This window comes from Ciconia boyciana, chromosome 7 (assembly GCF_034638445.1).
Source record: "Ciconia boyciana chromosome 7, ASM3463844v1, whole genome shotgun sequence".
Taxonomy (NCBI): Eukaryota; Metazoa; Chordata; class Aves; order Ciconiiformes; family Ciconiidae; genus Ciconia; species Ciconia boyciana.
The window spans coordinates 57,203,800-57,225,099 of NC_132940.1; the positions used below are offsets into that span (position 1 = coordinate 57,203,800).

Here is a 21,300-nt window from a genome sequence, read left to right on the forward strand (position 1 = left end):
CTGAAAAACAGAAGAGGTGACTCAAACCCCGTCAGGCATTCCTTTTCCATTTGTTTTTTTAAAGACCCTCTAATTCAGGGGGTCTTTTTTGTCTAATTATGAAACCTTTCATTGTACTAGCACTCTGCTGTAGTTTTTTCTCTAGCAGAGCCACCCCTCTTCCATTTGAGTTTTTGGATTGTGATGACCCTGATGTCTTTAAAGCTGTCGACACAGCACTGAAGAAATACAATGGAGACAGAGCAACTGATAATCAATTTGCTCTGTACATGGTGATGGAAGCCAAGAGAACTGTAAGTAGACTTTGCAAAAAAAAAAAAAAAAGTTGGAATTGTTTATGCACTCTGAATCAGATTATCTCTATCTTGTTCATAAGAGAGCAAGCATGACAGCAAAGTGTCTTCCAAAAACGTTTTAAAAAATCAAAGAAATGACTTGCACAGTAAGATACTCGTTACCATGACAAGCAGGGATGTATATTATGTTCTTATCAACAGAACTATGTATGCTGGTGAATTGCTTATTAATGCAAGGACTAAAGAATAGAAAATTTCTATCACTAATACAATTTGTCTTACTAGTCCACTCTGTTTTCTCCTTTCTCTGTTGGGAATTCTACCCTTTTCCATCATCAGTAAGGTTTTCAGATCAATGGCAAAACCACACTTACTAAAAAACCTGAATATTATCCTGACTTGGGAAGAGCTGGTATCACACATAAAAAGGAATGACCTGATAAAATTTGGCAATACTCTGAATAAATTGTTTGTGAATATTATTTGATTGACACTAGTCCTGAGTCACAGATCTATCTAAAAGCACTAGGTGGTATTTTAATCAAATAGGGTGACAGCTAAAATTACAGAAGAAAAAAAGAATGAAACATGATCCCTTGCCTGGAGTCCTTCTGTATAGTGTTAATCTAACAAAAGAGTATTTACCTCTGAGAGGCATACAAAAATGCTATTACCATAATAATGACAAGCATTACTTTACTTGAAAACAACATTAGCATTTTTTTTCTACTGGATTGGATTTTCAGATGTAAAACACAAGAAACCTAGTGTCAGAGAGAATATTTTGCACTCTAAAATCACAAGACACTTTTATCCAGATAGAAATTGACCTCAGAAAGGGGACATGAATTGCTAAATGCCTTACAGTAAACTACCTACATCTCCTGGCACCTACCCTCTGGTTTTCCCATTTTTAAACGGGGGAGATTTTAGCATGTAGTGACAAAGACTAAAATCTGGCAAACCCTTTATACAACTAATATTAAAAAAAGGAATAGTCCCACTGTCTTCACTGAACTACACACAACCATAACAATAGCAATATGCAAATTTCTTTATATCAGAGAGTAACACCACCTTCGTTTTGCTGATGTTCCCAAAGGACAGATATTAGTTTCAGTATTTTATCTTAAACAATGTTCTATTTTTAAGAATATATATTTATTGCAATTATTATTTATCTTTCCTTCTCTAGATATCCATCTTTCCTTTTCTTATAAGATCTGAGGTGGAAATCAGTTATTACCTTGAATCATTGATCTGACTATGACATTAAATAAAAAACAGAAAAGGAATCTGCAATAGAGATTTCCTCATATTCGATATTCTTTTTCTAAAAAGAGTATAGATTTTACTCATCGCTAGTCTCACAATGTTGAATGCATTAATTAAATAGCTGGTTATTACATATTCATGTACATTCATTATTGATAAGGTAATAAAACATAAAAGCTGACTGGTGGAAGACTGAACCTGCCCCAGTTAAAGGCATAGCTGTTCATAATAATAATGAAATAAACCAACAACAAATAACATACAGAAACAATGTCTTTTCTCACGTATTTCATTTACTCACTGGGCTGATTTATTGCAGATTTAGAACACTGTAACAGAGAACAGAATTTGGCTCTTTTTAAGTCCACATCCATGATAGTATAATCTGATGCAGGTCCATAAATGTCAATTTATACCTGCTGAGGATTAAGTCCATTATATTTTTAGAGACACTTTCATCCTGTTTTACAATCTGCAACCATTATATTAGGTACCGCTATGCCTCTTTGTAGTTGTAGCAACACACAACAGGAATTGAGAGAACACAGAATATAATTCTGTGTTTACACCAGTGTAAATCCAGTATATTCCACCCACGTCAGCTCAGATTCACTTCCTTGGTACCACTAAGGCAAGAATTATCATTTAATTCTCCCAGTAGTATAATTGGAGGATAACCAGTGTTAAAGTACAGCAACTGCCTGTGTTTGTATTCGAAAAGGCACATTGGCAGAGCATTTTTAGTGGCTGTAAAAGATTAGTAACTTCTGGCTTTATATCTCCTCTAAAGGATGAACCACAAACCTTGCAGTGTGTTAATGTTACCTGTAGGCACAGGCTCACTACTCAGTTTATGGCAAGGAGAAAATGCCCCCTACTGATTTACCAACATCAGAAACACTTCCACTGGCCAGGCCAAACTTTGCTTAATACTTTGTCTGTGTTTCATCTTGTGGGATTCCTGAGGCTACCCTCATGAGCAGCTCAGCTTTTAATGCCTATAGGAAAACTGCAGGCACCGCCAAAGGCTGTCTCCAGAGCATATGCCCTCCTTGCCCCTTTCCCCGACGTAGGCAGGGCAGCTTAAGTACCCTGTTACCATAGAGTAAAGGCCGTTTGGGCACTGCCAGGCTGCCTGAGGCTGCTGGCTGCTGTTTCTGGGATGCCGCAGAGTTGTACAGAAGGAAAATAGACAGCTCTGGGAGGAGGCCAAGAGTGAGAGTGAGGGAGTCAGACAGGAGCACAGTCCAAGCTGGTAATTATGCTAACTACCCAAGCAGCAACCCAAGTTTGCTTATTTGGAGTACATTTGAATATGAGTATAAAACCTAACCGCTTCTTTCTGGTTTTAAAACCCTTGGTACTACAAGTTAAAATTAAGGTAGTTGAGCATACCATATCTATTGTATCAACATATTGTAGTTGTAGGTAAGGGCTCAGTAATATAATCACATAAATTAATATCGAACTACCAAGATTTGGGAGACCTTGCATGGCGGCCAGCAGTTCATCTGAAACCATACTATAAAATACAAGGTAACCAATGGATAGTATTTACCTTTTGAAGCTCTTATATTTTCATTTGATTTATTACTATGCAAATGATGACATGCATATTGTTTTTATCCAGGCAGGTCTTGACACACAATTCTATGTGAAATATCGAATACGAGAAACCACTTGTGCCACAGAGGAAAACAAACTCTGGCAAGACTGTGATTACAAAGTATCTGCAGAGGCTGTAAGTATCTGTCCTCTTTAAAAGTTCTCTGTACAGAAACATCAGCATAATGACCAGGACTGCTGTCACCTTGGGGAAAAATACAGTAGAGAATTTAACTTTTTTAGTTGTGTTGCTTTTAAGAGCTTATAGGAGTAAAGTACAGTACAGAAATGTTTACAACTTTAAAGTTAACCATTATAATAGTGAGTTTACCATTATAATCCTGAACATGTGCAGAAGGGAACATTTCAGCGCTTCAATATGAAGGTTCACAATAAATTCAACGTAAGATACATCACTGTGAAAGTGTGAGGGCTGTAAAACTTTCTATTAATTATGTATAATGGAAACTTGCATAACCAATTGACTTCAGATTTGCACCAACAAAAATACTGACATGGAAGCCACTATGGCAGAAAATTTACCAGAAGGCTTTTAGCAGTGCAAAGCATGTCTGGCTCCTGCTCCTAAAGAGCACCTGGAGGAGGTACAATTGGGGCACACATAGCATGCAGGAACACTGCACATTTCCAGCAGAAGTACAGTAGCCAATGCAAAGAAAGGGATGATGGTGATAATATCATTTGAATTGATGTGAAATGCCATGGCCATTGCTGCATATCTTGTACTAGCAGAGAGGAAATTAGGTAAATACACAATTTATACAGACTTTATTTATGAGGATGTGTTCATTTCCGTTATTCTGACTATAAATTCTTTAGTTAATTAATAAGCATCAATCACAATACAAAGAAATCTTTCCAATTATCTGCTCAGTTCATCCCCTACTCTCCTCACAATCAACAAAACTGTTCCTTTTCCAGTAACAAAACAGCATATTAGACATTACTACAAATGTACGTATGAACTTGTTCCCCAAACTCAATTTGCAACTGTCAACTTTGTTCAATACCTAGAGGAATATATAGCACTGTATTTTTCTTCAGCAAGTTTAAGACAAATGTTGTCATATGTTTTTGCAGAAAACAGGAGAATGCACAGCTCAAGTTCACATGAATAATGCTGAAAAAACAAGTAATGTTTTGCAAGATTGCAAAATTTTTCCAGGTATGTAACTGTTTGGGGCAGCATTCAACAAGTACATTGACAAACAAGAATGGGAAAAATATAATACTGAGACTTTCAGGTAATTTTACAGGTAGGAGCTCCTATCATTCTACTCAGACACTTACAAATAATGTTCCATAAGCAACTACATGTTAAAGACAAAATTTCAATTCACTGTTATATAGGCTAAGTCAGTGAAGCACTGGCAGTTTCTATCTAGGGTAATGAAAACCGGCACATGTATGTGTAGTAAGTTTCTTCAAACACTGGAATTATATCAAGTTAAAATGAATTTGCTTAAGACCAAAAGCATATCAGTAACTTAGAGACTAGATACAACTTGTCACACTTTAATTTTCTGCCCCTACTTGTTCAAATATAAAATTGTGCCAGAAATTATTAGAAAAAAACTTTATATGACAAAATTGTACCTTAATTTTCTCCAAACTAAAAATGATGAAATTATTTCTGTTAGTTTTCCAAAACAAATACTTACCCCAACCAAAAAAAGAACAACGGCAAAAAAATTTCATTTACAAAATAAAAATCTAGTAGTGATGCAATTATGTAAGAGAGACTGTGATATCTTTTAGACCTTAACGATAAGCAGTACTACATTTCTTGCCTGTAAGACATTCATATATGACTATTATGTTCACATAGTAATTTCCTTTATTAGAAAGAGATCACATTGTTTTAAAGCTTTGCAACTGAGATCTCTATGTGCCTATGCCTAGTCTTCATGTAAACATATCCAAGCTAGTTTTAAAATATCCATCTAACTGGTAGCAGGGAGCTAAGTGCATATTAACTACAGAAATATTTACCATGATTTCTGAGATGTTTGGCAGCTTATCTTTGTTTTTTGTTCCTAGTTATCTTGTTTAAAGCTTAAATGGCTACCCCTACAGCCAGTGTCCTTCTAGGAACTACAGTACACACAAATTGCATGTTCTGCTACTGAATAAACACCGCTTGGTTTAGATGCATTTGTAGGGCAATGGTGACATCTAGTTGCCAGTAAAAGGTGTGTGAATCTCACAGAATGCATGGGAAATTTTCATTTGAATCTTTGCTTAGAAAGCTAAAAAAACATACATAAATTAAATGAATCGCGTATTCAGCCTAAGAAGCTCATCTCTTGTTACCAAGTTATAGCAACTCTGAAAAAAGAATACACACTTGTTCAGTACTTAGGAAAATGCTGAGACCCTAGTTGGTTTAGAACTGGGTATACTGTTGTTTTATTATCTCCTTTGTGATTACTCCCTGAAAACATGGTCACATTTTTCCATAACATGTATATATTTGTCATTACTGAGTCAAAATAGGTGATGCTAGAAATACAAAGGGCCAGACTTCGTTCAAGTACCCCTTGGAGAGCTAAGACTAAATAGTATTGCTTACACTGAGATATTCCAAATGTACAGAGGAGCCAAATCAAATCCAAAGGATTCAAACAGAAAGAGTGAAACAATAGACCCTAACTGGTGAGGGATTTTCCCACCATGTTAGCTACCATACTGTTCAGCCTTCTTGGTGGAACTGTTTGGTCATATTGACCCTGGACTGGTTTCCTGGCTGCTGCAAGCTGGCGTAACTCCATTAAAGCTAGTTTATGCCAGCTGAGGATCAGACACACAAATTTTACTTCAATTCCACAGAGACCACATATTGTCCCACTTTCATTCTCAAGCTCACTGAATCATGAAATTAATTTATGTACTGAACTATAAAATTAATTTATGAAAATCCAATCCATGATTACTAGAAAGGAAAGAGAGTTAATAGGATTAGTAGTAGGAAACAGAAGCTTGAGCATCCCTGTCAAGCTTGTCTATCCACAGCCAATCCAGCTGGTTAAGCCTGAAGGTAACACCAAGTGGTAACTGGCAGCCAAAGTGACTAGCAGGGGGAGTTCAAACAACAGAGGAGTAGAATAGTTCAACTACAGTCCTTAAGGAGCTCAGAGTCAGAGCAGTTCACATGGGTGAGCCAAAACACTCCTGTCAAAGTCCCCATCCTGAAACATGGTGAGGACAGTAAGCAGCTGCACACACTGGGTAAGCTTTGAAGAATTTGAAGAACATGTCATTAGTTATAGCCTCCACTGGTTCTTCCCTGACTGAATGAGGGATGACCCTTCCTTAGTGGTGTCAAAACTACATGCAAGGTTTTTCAGAGATTCAGTGACTCCTGAACTCACTCCTCTGAATGAAGTTTGCTGCTGAAACCATGCCTGGATCCAAATGTCATGGATGGTCCCTACCACCACAAACCAAAGCATGTTTCTAAATACAATGAATGTATTTGCAGGCCCTGAAACTGAAATGTGGGTTTGGCTGATCGCTCCAATTAAAAGCAGGAAAGGTTCTTGCTCATTGAACCTTTTCTCTCATTCCCAGATAGGAAAAATTAAAACCTCAGGCTGTTTTACATGAAGCTTTATATTTTTTGGTTTGTTTCTTTTCCAGCTACGCCAAATATAACACTTACTGCGGCTACATGTCTTGGATGCTTCCATCCCATATCAAGTGACAGTTCAGAAGTGTCAGAAATTCTGAAACAAGCCATTCAAAAGTTTAACAGGGACAGTGCTGAACCCGCCCTTTTTAAGCTTGTGGAAATAAAAGAAGCTAAAAGACAGGTTTGTGTATAATTTTTCTCTAAATTTTACCAAAAAAAACCCCAAACCAGGTACCTTGGTTGTTTTATGTACACGTTTCTGATTTTAAGGTGGCTTATATTTCATAATAAAAGCATATGAAAAGCATATAGAGTGTAGACCCTGTAAATAATTCTCTTCATTTATGAGGAATCATAAACGGTCACCTACTGGATTTTCAGAGCTGTGAACTTTACAAACTGATAGTAAACCTATTTTTTCTTTATCTGCAGTTGCATCTAACCAGTGTTTAGCACCAGTTTATTTGCATTCAGTGCTGACACAGGCATCTTGTGTCATCTCAGATGCTCTCGGGTATTCCACTTGGCCTCTCCCTGAAGCTCCAGCAGGAGCAGATCTCTCCTAGGTTCTGTGCCAAAACTGCCAGCCTGCACAGATGTCTCATACTCTACAGCCTCTCAAACAGCAGCAGGCATCTATGTTTTTGCAATGCAATAGGACCCATATGTCAGCAGCGGCTATACACTATAGGATGGGTAAACCCCATACAGGAAAAATGGGTAAGAAAAACAAAAAGCCAGCATGTCACTTGCTGAAAGACATCTGCACACAGGAATATCTGCTTTGCAAGAAAGGACTGCTCAGGTTGCAGAAATTCCATGTCATCTTGTACTCCATGCAACAATTATTTCCCTGTGAAAGGCTCTCCTATGAATTGGTGTGATGTTGCTAGAAAGTTAAGTTTCTTATTTGGTTTTTAACTAGTATATAACCCGACACCAAATACAGACCCTTTTCTTTGAATGTGTATGTATTTACTTAGCCAAGAAGCATCTTCTGGTCTTATGTCAATTTGACCCATGATTTAATTCAGACTGTCCTCTTTCTATTCACTGATGGCAATGATCCTCGTAGCTGAAAGACAAGCTTGCACAACATTTAAGCCACATGACAAAATGTCACAGACAGACTGCAATCCAGCAGCTACAAAGAGAACCATCACATCACTTCTGGCCAACAGAGACTAGTTAGAGGCCTCCACTTGAATTGATCTGGGATGGAAATTTCCTATATTTGTTTCTTATTTCCACTTTTTAATCCAATGCTACCTGACCCAACACTGTGACATGGACAGATTTTGTGGGTGAGAAGCAGTAGCCACGGTGAGGAAAACTGAACTGCTTCCTGGAGAGGAAATGAAAAAAAGGGTCACAAATCTGGACAAAACAGCAGGCGGGGGAAGGTAAAGCCCACGGCAGATGCAATTATAGGTCGATGATAAATGCAGGACACTCAATAACAAATGATGCCAGCAGTATAAAGTTACATTATTCAGATACTGTTTTACTATGTCCCATGCTCAGGAATGTAGGACTTGTCAAGCTGTATTAGTCTAGTCATCTATCTAGACCAGCTTCCTGTCACTGGGAGTTATAAGTAACAGATACTTTGGAGGAAAGTGCAAGAAACCAAGCATTATGAGGCTGCAGGCTTGCCAGGAGAAGTGGAATCCAAATACAAAGTGTACTTCTAATATATGCATGACTGACTTAGTTTACTTTTTGTATCACAAGGACAAGATTTTTTTTGTTGTCCGTGAATAGTCTACGGCTCAATTACTGCACAGTGATTTGATGGATGGAAGGCACTAGAAGAGTAGTTTTGCTTTCTTTGCTAATCAAATTTAATAGTTTAACTTCCAAGTTTGTATTGGTTTACATAATGTATCTCCTAAATATCTGTTCCAGGTAGTAGCTGGATGGAATTACATAATTAAATATGAAATTGAGGAGACTAATTGCTCCAAAGACCAATTTCAAGATTTAACTCCAGAGTGCAAAACCACTTCTAGAGGTGTAAGTAATCTTCAAAATCTGTTTATCAATAAAATATCATATTAACAAATAATCATTGAGATCTGACTCAAGAAAATATTTATAGTCTTGCTTCACTTTGTGAATGAAGTTTAAATCCAGTCTTATAGATAACCGTCTATTTATGCAATTAGAACATCCATGCCTTCTCCTGAATCAGCAACTAAGACGACCACAGAAATGTTTACAGATTCCTCTATAGAATCTAAACAGTCCCACCCAAATAATAAATCCCTTGAGAAGTTCCTATTTGGGTATTCAAGGAGTTACTCAGGTACAACCCAAAAAACAATAACTAAAATTAGCACTGTTTTTCCAGCTTAAGACATATTTTCTAAGAAAAGTAAGTAGCTGAATTATTACTTAACCTCTACGCAGTCCAAATAAGAGAGTGTCAAAAGAAATTTATTAACAAACATACATACTCTAGCTAAACAGTGTTGCAAAACCAGATACTTCCTCTGCTTCTCTGACCTGGAACAGAATTAACTGTACCAAAAATAGAGGGTTGCTCTCTCAACCAGCCTCTGTGAACCAGCTCATCATGGGGTCAGACAAATGCTTCTGCAAATACAAGGTAGAGGGCAGGAACGTAGAGTCATAATGAACAGTGGTTGTAAACGGGAGGGGAGGAACCACAGGAGTCCTGACTCGCATCTGTTTCAGCTGTTGTGGAGGTGCACTGTTGAGCCTTACACTCAAGAGCCTCTCCTGTTCTAAAATTACTCCTTGGATGTTTCAAGAATGTTTCAGAATGAAGCACTGATCAAAAAAGGAAAGAATGACAACACTGTGGTAAATAATAGGAGAGTGAGAATCAGGCTAGCTGAAGGAAATCTCTCCATTACCCACGCTTGCCCTTAAACCTTAAGGAAGTTACTTAATCTGCTTGAGTCTGAGTTTCCCAACCTGGCACCTAGAGGTAATGACTTCTGTCCACCTCATATAATGCAGGAGTGCTACCTCATTCACATACTGCTTTGATCATGCAGGGTTTGTGGGATTGGATCTTTATCACGTATCCCCTGAACTGTTAAGCAGCCTTGCTAATAGATCACTGACGGATATTATCAGAATATGATATTCCAAGAATATTCCACAGCTTGGAATAACCAAAGTCCATGGAAGTTGTTCCATACCTTTATTCAGCTCTGTACTATTCATTTTGAAATGGGAGGACCAGAATTGCACCCTATATTCAGCATGCATGTGAACCACAGAGCTATAGTGGGGCATAATGTCATTCTCTTTAACGTGGATAATAACCCCTGATATTATTTTTTTATTATTTTTTCTAAACCACTGCTAAGCAGATTTTTTTATGGATGACATTTTCAGGTATCTGTCATAGCCCTAAGATCTTGATCCTGAATTGTAACAGTCTTCCTTCTTATACTACAGTTGATTAGTTTCCTTTAGAGTCTTTGATAAGGGACTTCACTGAAACCTTTTTAAAAATCTATGTATACATTATCAACAGGTCTCTCTACCCACTTTTGTTGATGCTTTTGAAGAATTTTGACAAATCTGTAAAATACAACTTCTGTTTACAACAAAAACCTTGATGTATTCATGCCTCCTAGTTCTTTCCTTAGTACCATTTCTAATCACTTGAATGGTAGAGATATCAGTTTTATGGGTCTATAACCTTTTTAAAAAAGAACAGGATCAACATCTGCTTTCTTCCAGCCCTAAGATATCAAGGCAATTTTAAGCAAGTCATCTACCACAGTTCCTTTAGAACACCTAAGTAAATACAAGAAACTCAGTAATGTTTGTTAATTGCATAATCTTCTTATTGGTCTCTACAGTTTGAGACAGATTCCAATGAGTTCTCCATAAAATAGGATTCTGACTTGTAAACCTCCCCATTTCCTTCTGTAATGAACACATACAAATAGTTAATTTAGCTTCTCTTTTATGGTTTTATTTTCTCTGAGTAGTCCTTTTGAACCCTGATCATTTATTGACTTTGCAGACTATTTGTCAGGCTTCTTGCTCCCAGTACATTGAAGGAAGGAAGGAATTATTAGTAGTATGCTTGACTTACTCTGTTAGCAGGAAGGTGAATGTAAGCTTGTTCATTATTTCTAAATAAGAAGCTGTTTTGGGTTTTTTACTCCAGCGTGTAGGTAAATGTGATGCCAAAGCATATGAAAATCTTCAAGCGCAGATCGTAGATATTGCAAACCAATGCAAGTTTCCAGGTATGTAACAGGCACTATCAATTTCAAAACTTCTGCAATTTTCAATGCTTTTTTACAATTGTAAAAAAAGACAAGATAAAAATGCAAGAGATTAAAACAGATAATAACAAGAGAAAGTAATTCTTCTGGGACCAAAAAGGCACGGCCTCTTAATGGAATATTATCACAGACTTTTTTCACTTCCTACAAGTATTTCATATGCAGCTGAAAGATACATTTTATCATTTGCCCTTATCATCAGGCCGTATTTGTATGACATGGAGCTGGTTGCTGACTCTCATTTGGAGATTAACAGATACAAACTCAAAGAGTATAACTGTCCTACAAAAACTGATTCCTTTTCCACCACAATGACAAGCAAGTTAATATCACGTTGTTTAAATAAGTAACAACTAACTTTCCAAAGAGCTCCAATGTATTATTGTGAAAGGTAAAGGAGCTGAGGACTTTAAGAGTTTTCCCAAAATTGGTAATTCAGCTATTGATACCATCATTTTTTTTTCATATTGCATGGCTATACTTACATTTGATATGTTAGCGGCTTATTTTTTTCCCTAGTAAACATATTACTTAGAATTTAAAAGTTCATTACAGTCAAACTCCCAAATGGTTTTCTTGTTGTTACTTTTTCCTCCAGCCATCTATTTAGACACAGATTATCACAGCTCCAGAGCTTCAGAACAGGGAGTACAGTACTACTCCATGTAGTAAGTGCTGCATTCTCAGCCATTCAGACTTGTTTTTCTTCAAGAAATGATAATGATATGCTTCAACGCACTTATTCATTGCGCATGCCAATAACATGCACCTCTTTATTTCCCCTGATTCAGGTCCTTCCATACATATAGATGTTCCCTCTCTTTATTTGCTAGCTACCCGCAATTTGTACATGCAATTCGTGTTTCTATGAGAAAAGTGTTGTTAGGTATCCAATGCGACACCAGGTACTGATGCAGTGCTCTTCTAGATAACCGAGATATGATAATACTTATCATATAAAACTCAAAGATATTTTTGTTTCATTTGATAGACCCAAATACGAAGTGTTCCAGGAGGCAGGGGTTTATAACTATCTGTTTTTCCCAGCCTATATCTATGTTGAATCTTTTGTTCCTTAGATCTGAAATCTGTTGGTTTTTTTCAGCTGAGGACACAGTAATTCCTCTCATTTGCGCTGGTTGCCCAACGACTATCCCAAAAGACAGTCCAGAACTGAAGAAACTACTGAAGGTTTCTATGGAGAAGTATAATTCGGAGAGCAATTATGATTTCTACTATAAAGGTGGAGAAATTGAAGCAGCAACACTTCAGGTTGGGATATACCACAGAGATGAGGAACAGACATGGCAGTGTTATTAGTCTGAGCTGAATGTTAGCTAAAGTTTGTATTTAGATTCGAAATAATGTTTTTCCTCTAAGTGTTGATACATGTGGTAACTGAAATATCCATGCAATTCTTCTTGCAAAATTTTATCCATCTTGGCTTGCATTCAGAAGTGACTTGAAAATCTCCCACCTCTTGATTATTTTTTTTAATTTTTCTTAAAACAACACAATTTTAAAAGCATGGGAAGAAGGTTGACTTAAGGTATCTGATTTCTGTATATCTACCCCATTTTTTACCAGCCTTTGTAACATACCTCAGACTTTTAAAGTACAAAAGATTTATTAGAAGAAACTATCCACTTGATCCACCACACCAATACTCTCTACGTTATTTTAGGCACTGTCCACCCTACAGTAGCTGTAAGATCCAAGAAAGGGGGCTTCCCAATTTCCCTTAGAAATCTGTTAATTTATATACTGATTCTGCTGCTAACCAGCTAGATTCAGAAGAGAACATCTGTGCATAACTTAAGATATATAGACAAATACAGCTGGATAAAGAAGAACAAGGAATCAAGAGGGTAATATTGGTCAGCATTTGCATTTGCCTTTACTCTCCCAACATACTAAAACAGAGGTTTAGGACAGAATTGAAAATAAGACAGTGGAGTAGTTCAGAAAATACTTTGTCAACAACTTCTCCTGAGCATGAGGGGTACCACTGGAGAAGGGACTAAAAGCACACCAGAGTTTTTCTGAGTCATGTTATGTTACTAATAATATTTGTGCTTTTTCTTCTGTTAAACCTTTTCTTCTTCTTTCAAACTTTTTTCTTCTTTCTCACTTTTCATATCATGATTGATATTAGCATGCATACATTTTTTAAATAGACTTAAAAGAGACAGAATTTCATGTTTTGCCTTCCGTCTCTGAAGCAAGATGTATTATCTTGGGCTCTGTAAAAAATACTAAGAGAACTCGTACCAGGCACATTCTTGAACCCATGCAGTTTCTCTCCTTAATGCATTTGGCAAATATGTTCATTTTCAACTGAGCCTGTTCATCACACACTTAATTTTACTCACATTCCACTTTTCTTATATCATATTTGGCTCTCTACAGCAGTATCTCTAATGATTTCATTTGTTATTAATGAAATTACTACAGGCATCCAATAAAACAAAGCCAAAACTGTGGGCCTGATATTATTCTGACCTTTCTGTTTCCTTCAATTTCAATGCTGGAATTTTTGAGAATGGGAACTGGAGTAAATAAGTAAGTTGATTAGAAGCAGATAAGTTTGCTGCCAAATATTTTAATACTGTTCTTAACATATGTTGTTCCAGTGGTCAGGACTTGCAGAATATAAGTAGTATAAGCTTGTAGAAAAACATGTTTCCTGTGAACTGTTTTCAAAAAAATGCCTTTACCACAGAAAGCCTTCTTGCTAATTTTTCAGGTGGCTACAGGACAAAACTACCATTTAAAATTTTCAGCCTGGAAGACGAACTGCTCAAAGCAAGAGTTTGAAAAACTTAATGAAGTCTGTGAAGCCACATCAGACAGTGTAAGTAATGATGATGTTGCCAACTGTAACATTCCTAGTGGACAAATTTATTTGCACCAGAAATTGTAAACACTTAAGTAAACTTTTGTTTCAACAAGAAGGACACCTTTCACTGTTTGTAACCCAAGCCAGTGACAATGTTAGTAAAACATGAGGCTTAAACTGAGTCACTCCAACTGCAGGATCAGTGCTCACTGCAAAGCTGTCCTGGTTTCAGCTGAGATAGAGTTAATTTTCTTTATAGTGGCTGGTATGGGGCTATGTTTTGGATTTGTGCTGAAAACAGTGTTGATAATACAGAGATGTTTTAGTTGTTGCTGCACTAGTCAAGGACTTTTCAGCTTCCCGTGCTCTGCCAGGTGCAGAAGAAGCTGGGAGGGGACACAGCCAGGATAGTTGATCCAAACTGACCAAAGGGCTATTCCATACCACATGATGTCATGCTCAGTATATAAAGCTGGGGAAGAAGAAGGAAGGGGGGACATTTGGAGTGATGGCGTTTGTCTTCCCAAGTAACCATTACGCGTGATGGAGCCCTGCTTTCCTGGAGATGGCTGAACACCTGCCTGCCCATGGGAAGTAGTGAAGGAATTCCTTGCTTTGCTTTGCTTGCGTGCGCGGCTTTTGCTTTCCCTATTAAACTGTCTTTATCTCAACCCTCGAGTTTTCTTACTTTTGCTCTTCCGATTCTCTCCCCCATCCCACCAGGGGGGAGTGAGCGAGCGGCTGCGTGGTGCTTAGTTGCCGTCTGGGGCTAAACCACGACAAAAGCGAAAGGAACTTTCTTCTGATAATAATGAATCAAAGAAAGGAGGGGAGGAGGCTGCTGCGAAACGAAATAGCTGCAATACTCCTGACTCTGTGGACTTGCAGCTAAGGAAAACACAAGACCAGAGTGTTACTGGTGTGCAAAGGAACTATGTTTCTGGAGTGCATGCTGCTGATACCAGGAAAATGTGTTCCAGACACTGGAAAGTAATGCTGATAGGGCCAGAAACCATTGGCAAGGGAGTTGGTTGGGAAAGAGAGGCTTTATTCCCCCTCTCTTTTCCCACCATATGAACAGTGCTTACTTGTGAGATTTTAAAACCTGTTAGTGCAGCAGGCACTAAATAGAAAAAAAAAGCCTTTCTCCCTATCTCAATTTCCCCATTTTTAGTAGGAGAAATATCATCAACAAACAATATTTCCTAGGAATATAATGAAGATTAAACAGTTAGTGCTCCAAAAGTGCTGGAGATGAAAAATCCAATTTTTCAAGATCCAATCTCCAATCCAAAGTTGAATTAAAGTGTTCATACAGGCATACTATAAGGTCAAAAAGCTAAGCAGTCATGTGTCCCAATACAGAAGTCTCTGTCACTAAGATGGATTTCATAGATATTTGGGTAAAGTTCCAAGTATATTTGTATTTTAAAGTATTATTAAAAAATCATTATTTTTTCGTGCACAACTCTCTTACTTTGTGTCTGATATTTTGTTGCCTTAATGTGTTGATTTTTGTTTTGTCAACAGGCACCATTGCTGTGTACAGCACAAATTTATGTGATCCCATGGGAGAATAAAATCTTTCCCCGGGTTAACTGCTCTGAAAAACTGCCAATGGTATGATTCCTCCTCATTACCATCATCATAAGTAGAGCACAGAACAAAGGCAGTCATTAAATACTTTATCCATTCCAAATTATCCCATATTTTGTACCAAAAATAAAGGAACACATAGCTCTTTTAACAATCTCAGTCATGCCACACTCCTCCCTCCCACCCTCTAAACTCAGCAACTTGTTACATCGAAGTCAGTTTCACCACAAGGTGAGACAGTGGACAACACAGTGATTACAAAAATGCAAAGGCAACAGGACAGAGAGAACATTCTGCCTGTTCACTACCCCTTTGCATTATCAGTTAAGCTCTGAAGCATCAAGCCCCACCAGCTCCTTCGAATTACTATTCATACTAGGTTTAAAAATTGAGACAAAAAGGTATTTGGCAATGCAATAATTATACCCCACAGATTTCAAAAGCATCTGCGAATCTTTTCATATTAGTAGAGTAGCAGATCTCCTGCCATGAGTTGTCAGTCTCTGCAGGAAGATCTTTAAGTTTGCTTCCTGCCCAGCTCCATGATTAACTAGCCCTGAATGTGGGTCAGTTTGAAAATTTCAGAATGGAATATAAATCTTTATCATCAGCACTTTTTTAGTTCTGATGATTGCAGGTTTTTTAATAAATGCAGGGACTCCCATGCTCCCCAATGAAAAGAAGATACACTGAATAAAGTGAGATTGATTAACTTGCATTCATAATCAATAACTTCACTGTGCTCAGCACCTTCATAACTACCTATTCATTCATTATGTATCAACTAATAAATATGTCTCCTATTTGTTTTCACTACAGTATTGTAGCCACAACTTTCAAATTTAGCTCCATCCCAAACTACTCTGATTTGTAGCTAGATAATGATCAGACACTTTGGTGGACAGAAATGAAACCCAAGTTGGATAGTGACTGTACACCATGCATTCAGTCTTTGTCTTCCAGTTGAACAGTGATGGGGAAATAGAGATTACTGAATAACAACTGAATGTTTCATATTATCAGCTTTAACCTATATCTGTTATTTCTAAGCAGTCTTATGAAAAGCATATGTCAAATCTAAAAACAAAAAATTGAATAGTTACATTTCATATAACAAAACGACCCAGATCTTTTGTATATTCTGGTATTGCGACTACTCAAGAGATGTGTTAGCCTTTCACATAAATTGGTTTTACACATCAGAGTGTTATACTCTAACAAACACAGGGACATTTAGTCCTAGAAAGCAACTGTATTGTTCATAAATTAAAACCAGTACACGTTTTCCTCTCTATAGTATCATTCCCATGTTAAAATGGCAAAATTTCAGTGATACATAAATTGTTCTTTTAACATAACTGCTAAAATACTCTGCAGTTATTTGGGAGGATGTTTATGTTTCCGTCCTTATCACAGATAGGAAAGATAATTATCTAGTTTACTTTAAAAATCTGACAGCATATTTTTGCTAAATGACTCATGTACTGCTATGAGCCAACTTCCAAATTTCCCAAATCTGAAGCTATTGTTCTTGTTCATGTAACAAATAAGGCTATTATTACAATGTTTTTTAGGATGTACTCCTAAGAAGGCCTGCTGGTTTCACACCTTTCCGAAGCTTTGCTACACTGCAACAGCCAAATGAAATTTCATACGCTGATAAAAATGAAGAAAGGCAAACACCTGGCAAAGAAACGAGAAAAGATGGTGGACAGGAACCAGAAGGTGAAGGTGAACATCAGCATAAACACAGGCATAAACATGGGCATAAGCACAGGCATGGATATAGAAAGGATCATGAGTCTGACAAAAGGCATAGGCATGAAATTGGTTGTGGGCACAGAACTGGCCATGGGCATAAAAAACACAGTAAAAATGGTAAACATAAACATCCAAACCCCAAATCTTCTGAGGAGTCCAATGAAAGGTTTTTTAATCAAAATGAAACCCTCCCATCATCCAGTGCTGAAACAGCACCAGAGCTAGTTAATCCAGGGGTTGCAAGAAAGGAAACCAGCATACCTGCAGAACCACTAATTCTTCCTCATATGTCTTTATTTAATGGGTTGCCAGATTGCCCAGAATCTCCTCTCCCCAGATGTCCTGGGAAACCATGGAAACAAATTATGGACCTTCCAGCTCCTTCTAGCTTTCCAAGAGAATTCACAAATGAGGATCTCTTGCCTTCTGCACTAGAAAACATCAATCCAGCAACAGAAAACTCAACACCTCCCAAAAACAAAGACCTTGATCTCTCAGATGCTCTCCTATAATTCAAACATTGTAGGATCCTTTTCAGAAACTATACATAGAAAAATAAGAAAAGTACTGCCTTTTGAAATGTATGAAATGTATAAAATATGAAGAGGCAAAAGCTCCTATTCTGTTAGCTAAGATACTCAAGTAGGTCACCAGCACTTCTGTGGACCTAAGACCATATGGCAATGCTCTGTATTTGCATATAGTTGCAAAGATGTAAATCAGGCAATGGCACCAATGATTCAGAACAAGTCTAGTAAAGGGACCAGGCAAGTCAATAGCTTTCTGCTGCAGAAGTTAAAATTGTATCTCATCTGCTTCAAGTTGCTATAAGCACAAAGTGAATCACTGCATCAAATCTCACTGTATTATGTTTAAAGCAATGGCACAAAGAATTTCGCAGATTACATGAAGAATCTCAACCAAATATGGGTAAGGCAAAAGCAAGCCAGTATAGAGCAAGGATGCCTTTCTTAGACATCTGAAATAATATTTCTCTAATTTACTGGAATGAATCTTTTAAAGAACAAAATAAAATAATGGAACCTGTTTTACCTGTCAATTTCTTTAAACAAATTAATATTACCACCAGTCTATCACTAGCAGTTTGTTCTGTTGAATGAGATAACAGGGATAGCTGAGAGAATCCTAAATAAAGCAGCTTTATTATTCCCTATGCATATTATGTTAACTACACAGTAGAGGCACTATGACTGACAGATTTTCATGTGGCAGAGGTGCACAAATATTACAGATCAGATGACAAAACTGCAAACACTTGAGTTACCTAAAATTTGTCTGCCTTCTTCCATTATTAGGTTGTGCATAATTTAGAGACTGGATTTAATTTTCTGTTCTGGTTATCTTCCAAAGGTTGAGGTTTTGGTGGGATACATTAGCTAAAAAGCACCAAATATTTCTAGCAAATTCAAATAAGCTTTCCCTCTGTATGGATCCAATAACTTATTCAGCTGAAAAAACACTCAGCAGTAAATAAATACTTTAATGCCAGAGCAGTTCAACAGTTTGAACCACTACTCAGTCCCGCAAAAGGTTATTGAAAGGGTAAGGTGCTACAAATGGTTACACTTCACCGATTTTGTTGTAAAAGACCACATTGCTTGAAACCACAGTATAAGTATCTTCCAACACAGCTGCAGAGACAGAAAGGATATTCTCTGAAATTGTTCATCCCAACTGCTGGGATTGCTGTGGCATCAAGACTACATACTCAATAGCTGGGAATGTGTCCTTCTTTTGGGTACTATGCTTCTATTGCCATCACCTCACTGGTGAGGAAGAACTAGATAGATGAAGACTACTTAGAGAATGTGAAACAGATGGAACAAATGGATCAGGGGGTCTTGGCACAAAAGGTCCAGGAGGATCTTGAAAGAGAAGATAGCTACAAGGAAAGGTCAGAAGACACAGAAGTGGAAAGGACAGAGGCAGAGTAGAATGAAATGGATGGGGTGAAAAGAACAAAAGAAAACAGCAACTTAGCGGCAAAAATGGAAACAGAGTGAATGGGATGGAGAAGTGGGTGAAGGTAGCATCTCCAAGGAGCTAAAAAGGACAGGAACTAGAGAGGGGAAGTAAGAGCAAAAATAAAAAGCAAAAGACCTGTGCAGGAGGGTCTCTCCAATCATGACAAGTCCCCTACAAATCACAGAACTGACCTCATACTTCCTGAATCTAAACATTCCCTGACAGCGTAGGCACACTTCCCCTATCCAGTGCCTGGTTCCTATAGAGGTAAACAACCTTCTGTGTTCAGTTATTTCCCCAGCTCATATCATAGATAACCACACTGTAGATAACCACACTGTGAGCAAAACAACTCAGCCCTTCTGAAAATCCATGTTGAGGGAGAATCACTACGATTTTGCACATGCAATTTATCTTTCTTCATTTTTTCTAATTGCATTAAAAGCTACATTAAAATGATATTTTAAAAGTCATGAAGTCCAAAATTAGAAACTGTCCCTGTGAGTATAAATTCAGCCTGGTTATGTGCATCTAAACATTTTTTAACACAGTGTAATTGGCTGCCATATAGGCATATATTAGATAGATAGATAGGATAGACAGATAGATAGATAGATAGATAGATAGATAGATAATTATCTCTCATGACTGGTGATATATAATCAGAACCACTGTAATTCCTTTCTTTCTGAAAACAAAGTTACCAATCTTTAAGGAGTCATACAGCTTAGCTGGAGCACCATTTTAAGGAAAGATATAAAAATAATAACTCCTAATCAAATAATAACTCCTGATCACTAATCAAATCCTGCGTTTTTTTCTTTCATTCCTTTCCTTGCAGGATAAAATGTAATGTCTATCTTTTCTTTTTAGCACATGACAAGTACTAAACTTACAAAGCTAGGCAAAGGAAAGCCGTGAGAGTTATATTTAGTTGTTTGCTTCTTTTATTTTTTCTGAATATTCACTGGTATGATTTTGGCTATAACTGGGAACTCTTTGTGTATGTTGTATTATTAAAAGGAGTATAAGCTCAAAACAGTTTTTCTTTAAATTACTGCAGCAATTTAAGTGATTCATGCAAAATTACAATAAAAGAAATAAAGACGCAAAGATGAGAAAAACAAAGTTTTCTTTCCATCTCCGATCTCCCTCATCTGTATGAAAAGATAGTCACACTCTTGACATATTCTCCCTACAGAGCATACGTACATGCCCACAAGTAGTAAGACACAGACTGGGTGGTCAGAGCAGGGTAGTAAAAGGCAAGACTCCCAGATTCCTGAGTGCCTTGAATTTACCACGTGCTATAGTGATAATGTGAGGTTTCATTAATGTTTAATACAAAGACGAAAATTTCAATTTTGACTTCTTGTTTTTATAATGTACAAAAATAATGACTTTTAAAAAGTCATTCTGGAATAAAAATCAAAGTGTTCCAGTCTAAAAATTTTGAAACAGAATGTTCTGATATTTTTAGAACAGAACATTTCAATTTCTCATTGACGTGTTCCCACAGAAAGTTTTAATTATAACAAAACAGCACTTTCTGATGGAAGAATATGCTGTCAGAAAACTACTGACCAGGCCTGTTTCAGATCTGCTGCTGAAGAGCTCTGCAAAACTACCAGTTTCTCCTATTGCTGCAATCATGCTGGAGCGCTCTCCCCAGTGCTCCGCAGTGCTTGACACGTACTTTTCTCCTTGGCCAGCAGATGGCAGATCTTTTGCCACCGGGGCTTTATGCTCTCCAAATTAGTGGTTCGAGATTGCCAGGAAAGGTTTAGTGCGCTTAACATTCAGCCTTGTTTCTGGGTTAGTAACGCTGTAGGTAAAAACACCACATCTGTGCAACCCGTTTTAAATATTAAGCTCTATCAACAGAGCATAAAAAGTTTGCCAGTTACTTATTAGGAGCACGGAGTATAAATAATGCTCCAAGTGTATTTGCATGAACATAAAAAATAATAGCTAGTCCTGCACCAGAAAAATTGCATTCTTACTGGTACA

General features: G+C 37.3%; 1 protein-coding gene across 1 annotated transcript; it reads left to right on the forward strand.

The window, feature by feature from the left end:
* The first annotated feature begins 98 nt into the window (after positions 1-98).
* Positions 99-17,816, forward strand: KNG1 (kininogen 1). The gene is made up of 10 exons (XM_072866613.1): positions 99-293; positions 3,202-3,312; positions 4,278-4,362; positions 6,837-7,009; positions 8,737-8,844; positions 10,988-11,069; positions 12,214-12,380; positions 13,855-13,962; positions 15,478-15,567; positions 17,118-17,816. The coding sequence occupies exons 1-10, from the start codon at positions 99-101 to the stop codon at positions 17,814-17,816; spliced, it is 1,818 nt and encodes a 605-aa protein (XP_072722714.1).
* Positions 17,817-21,300: the final 3,484 nt, after the last annotated feature.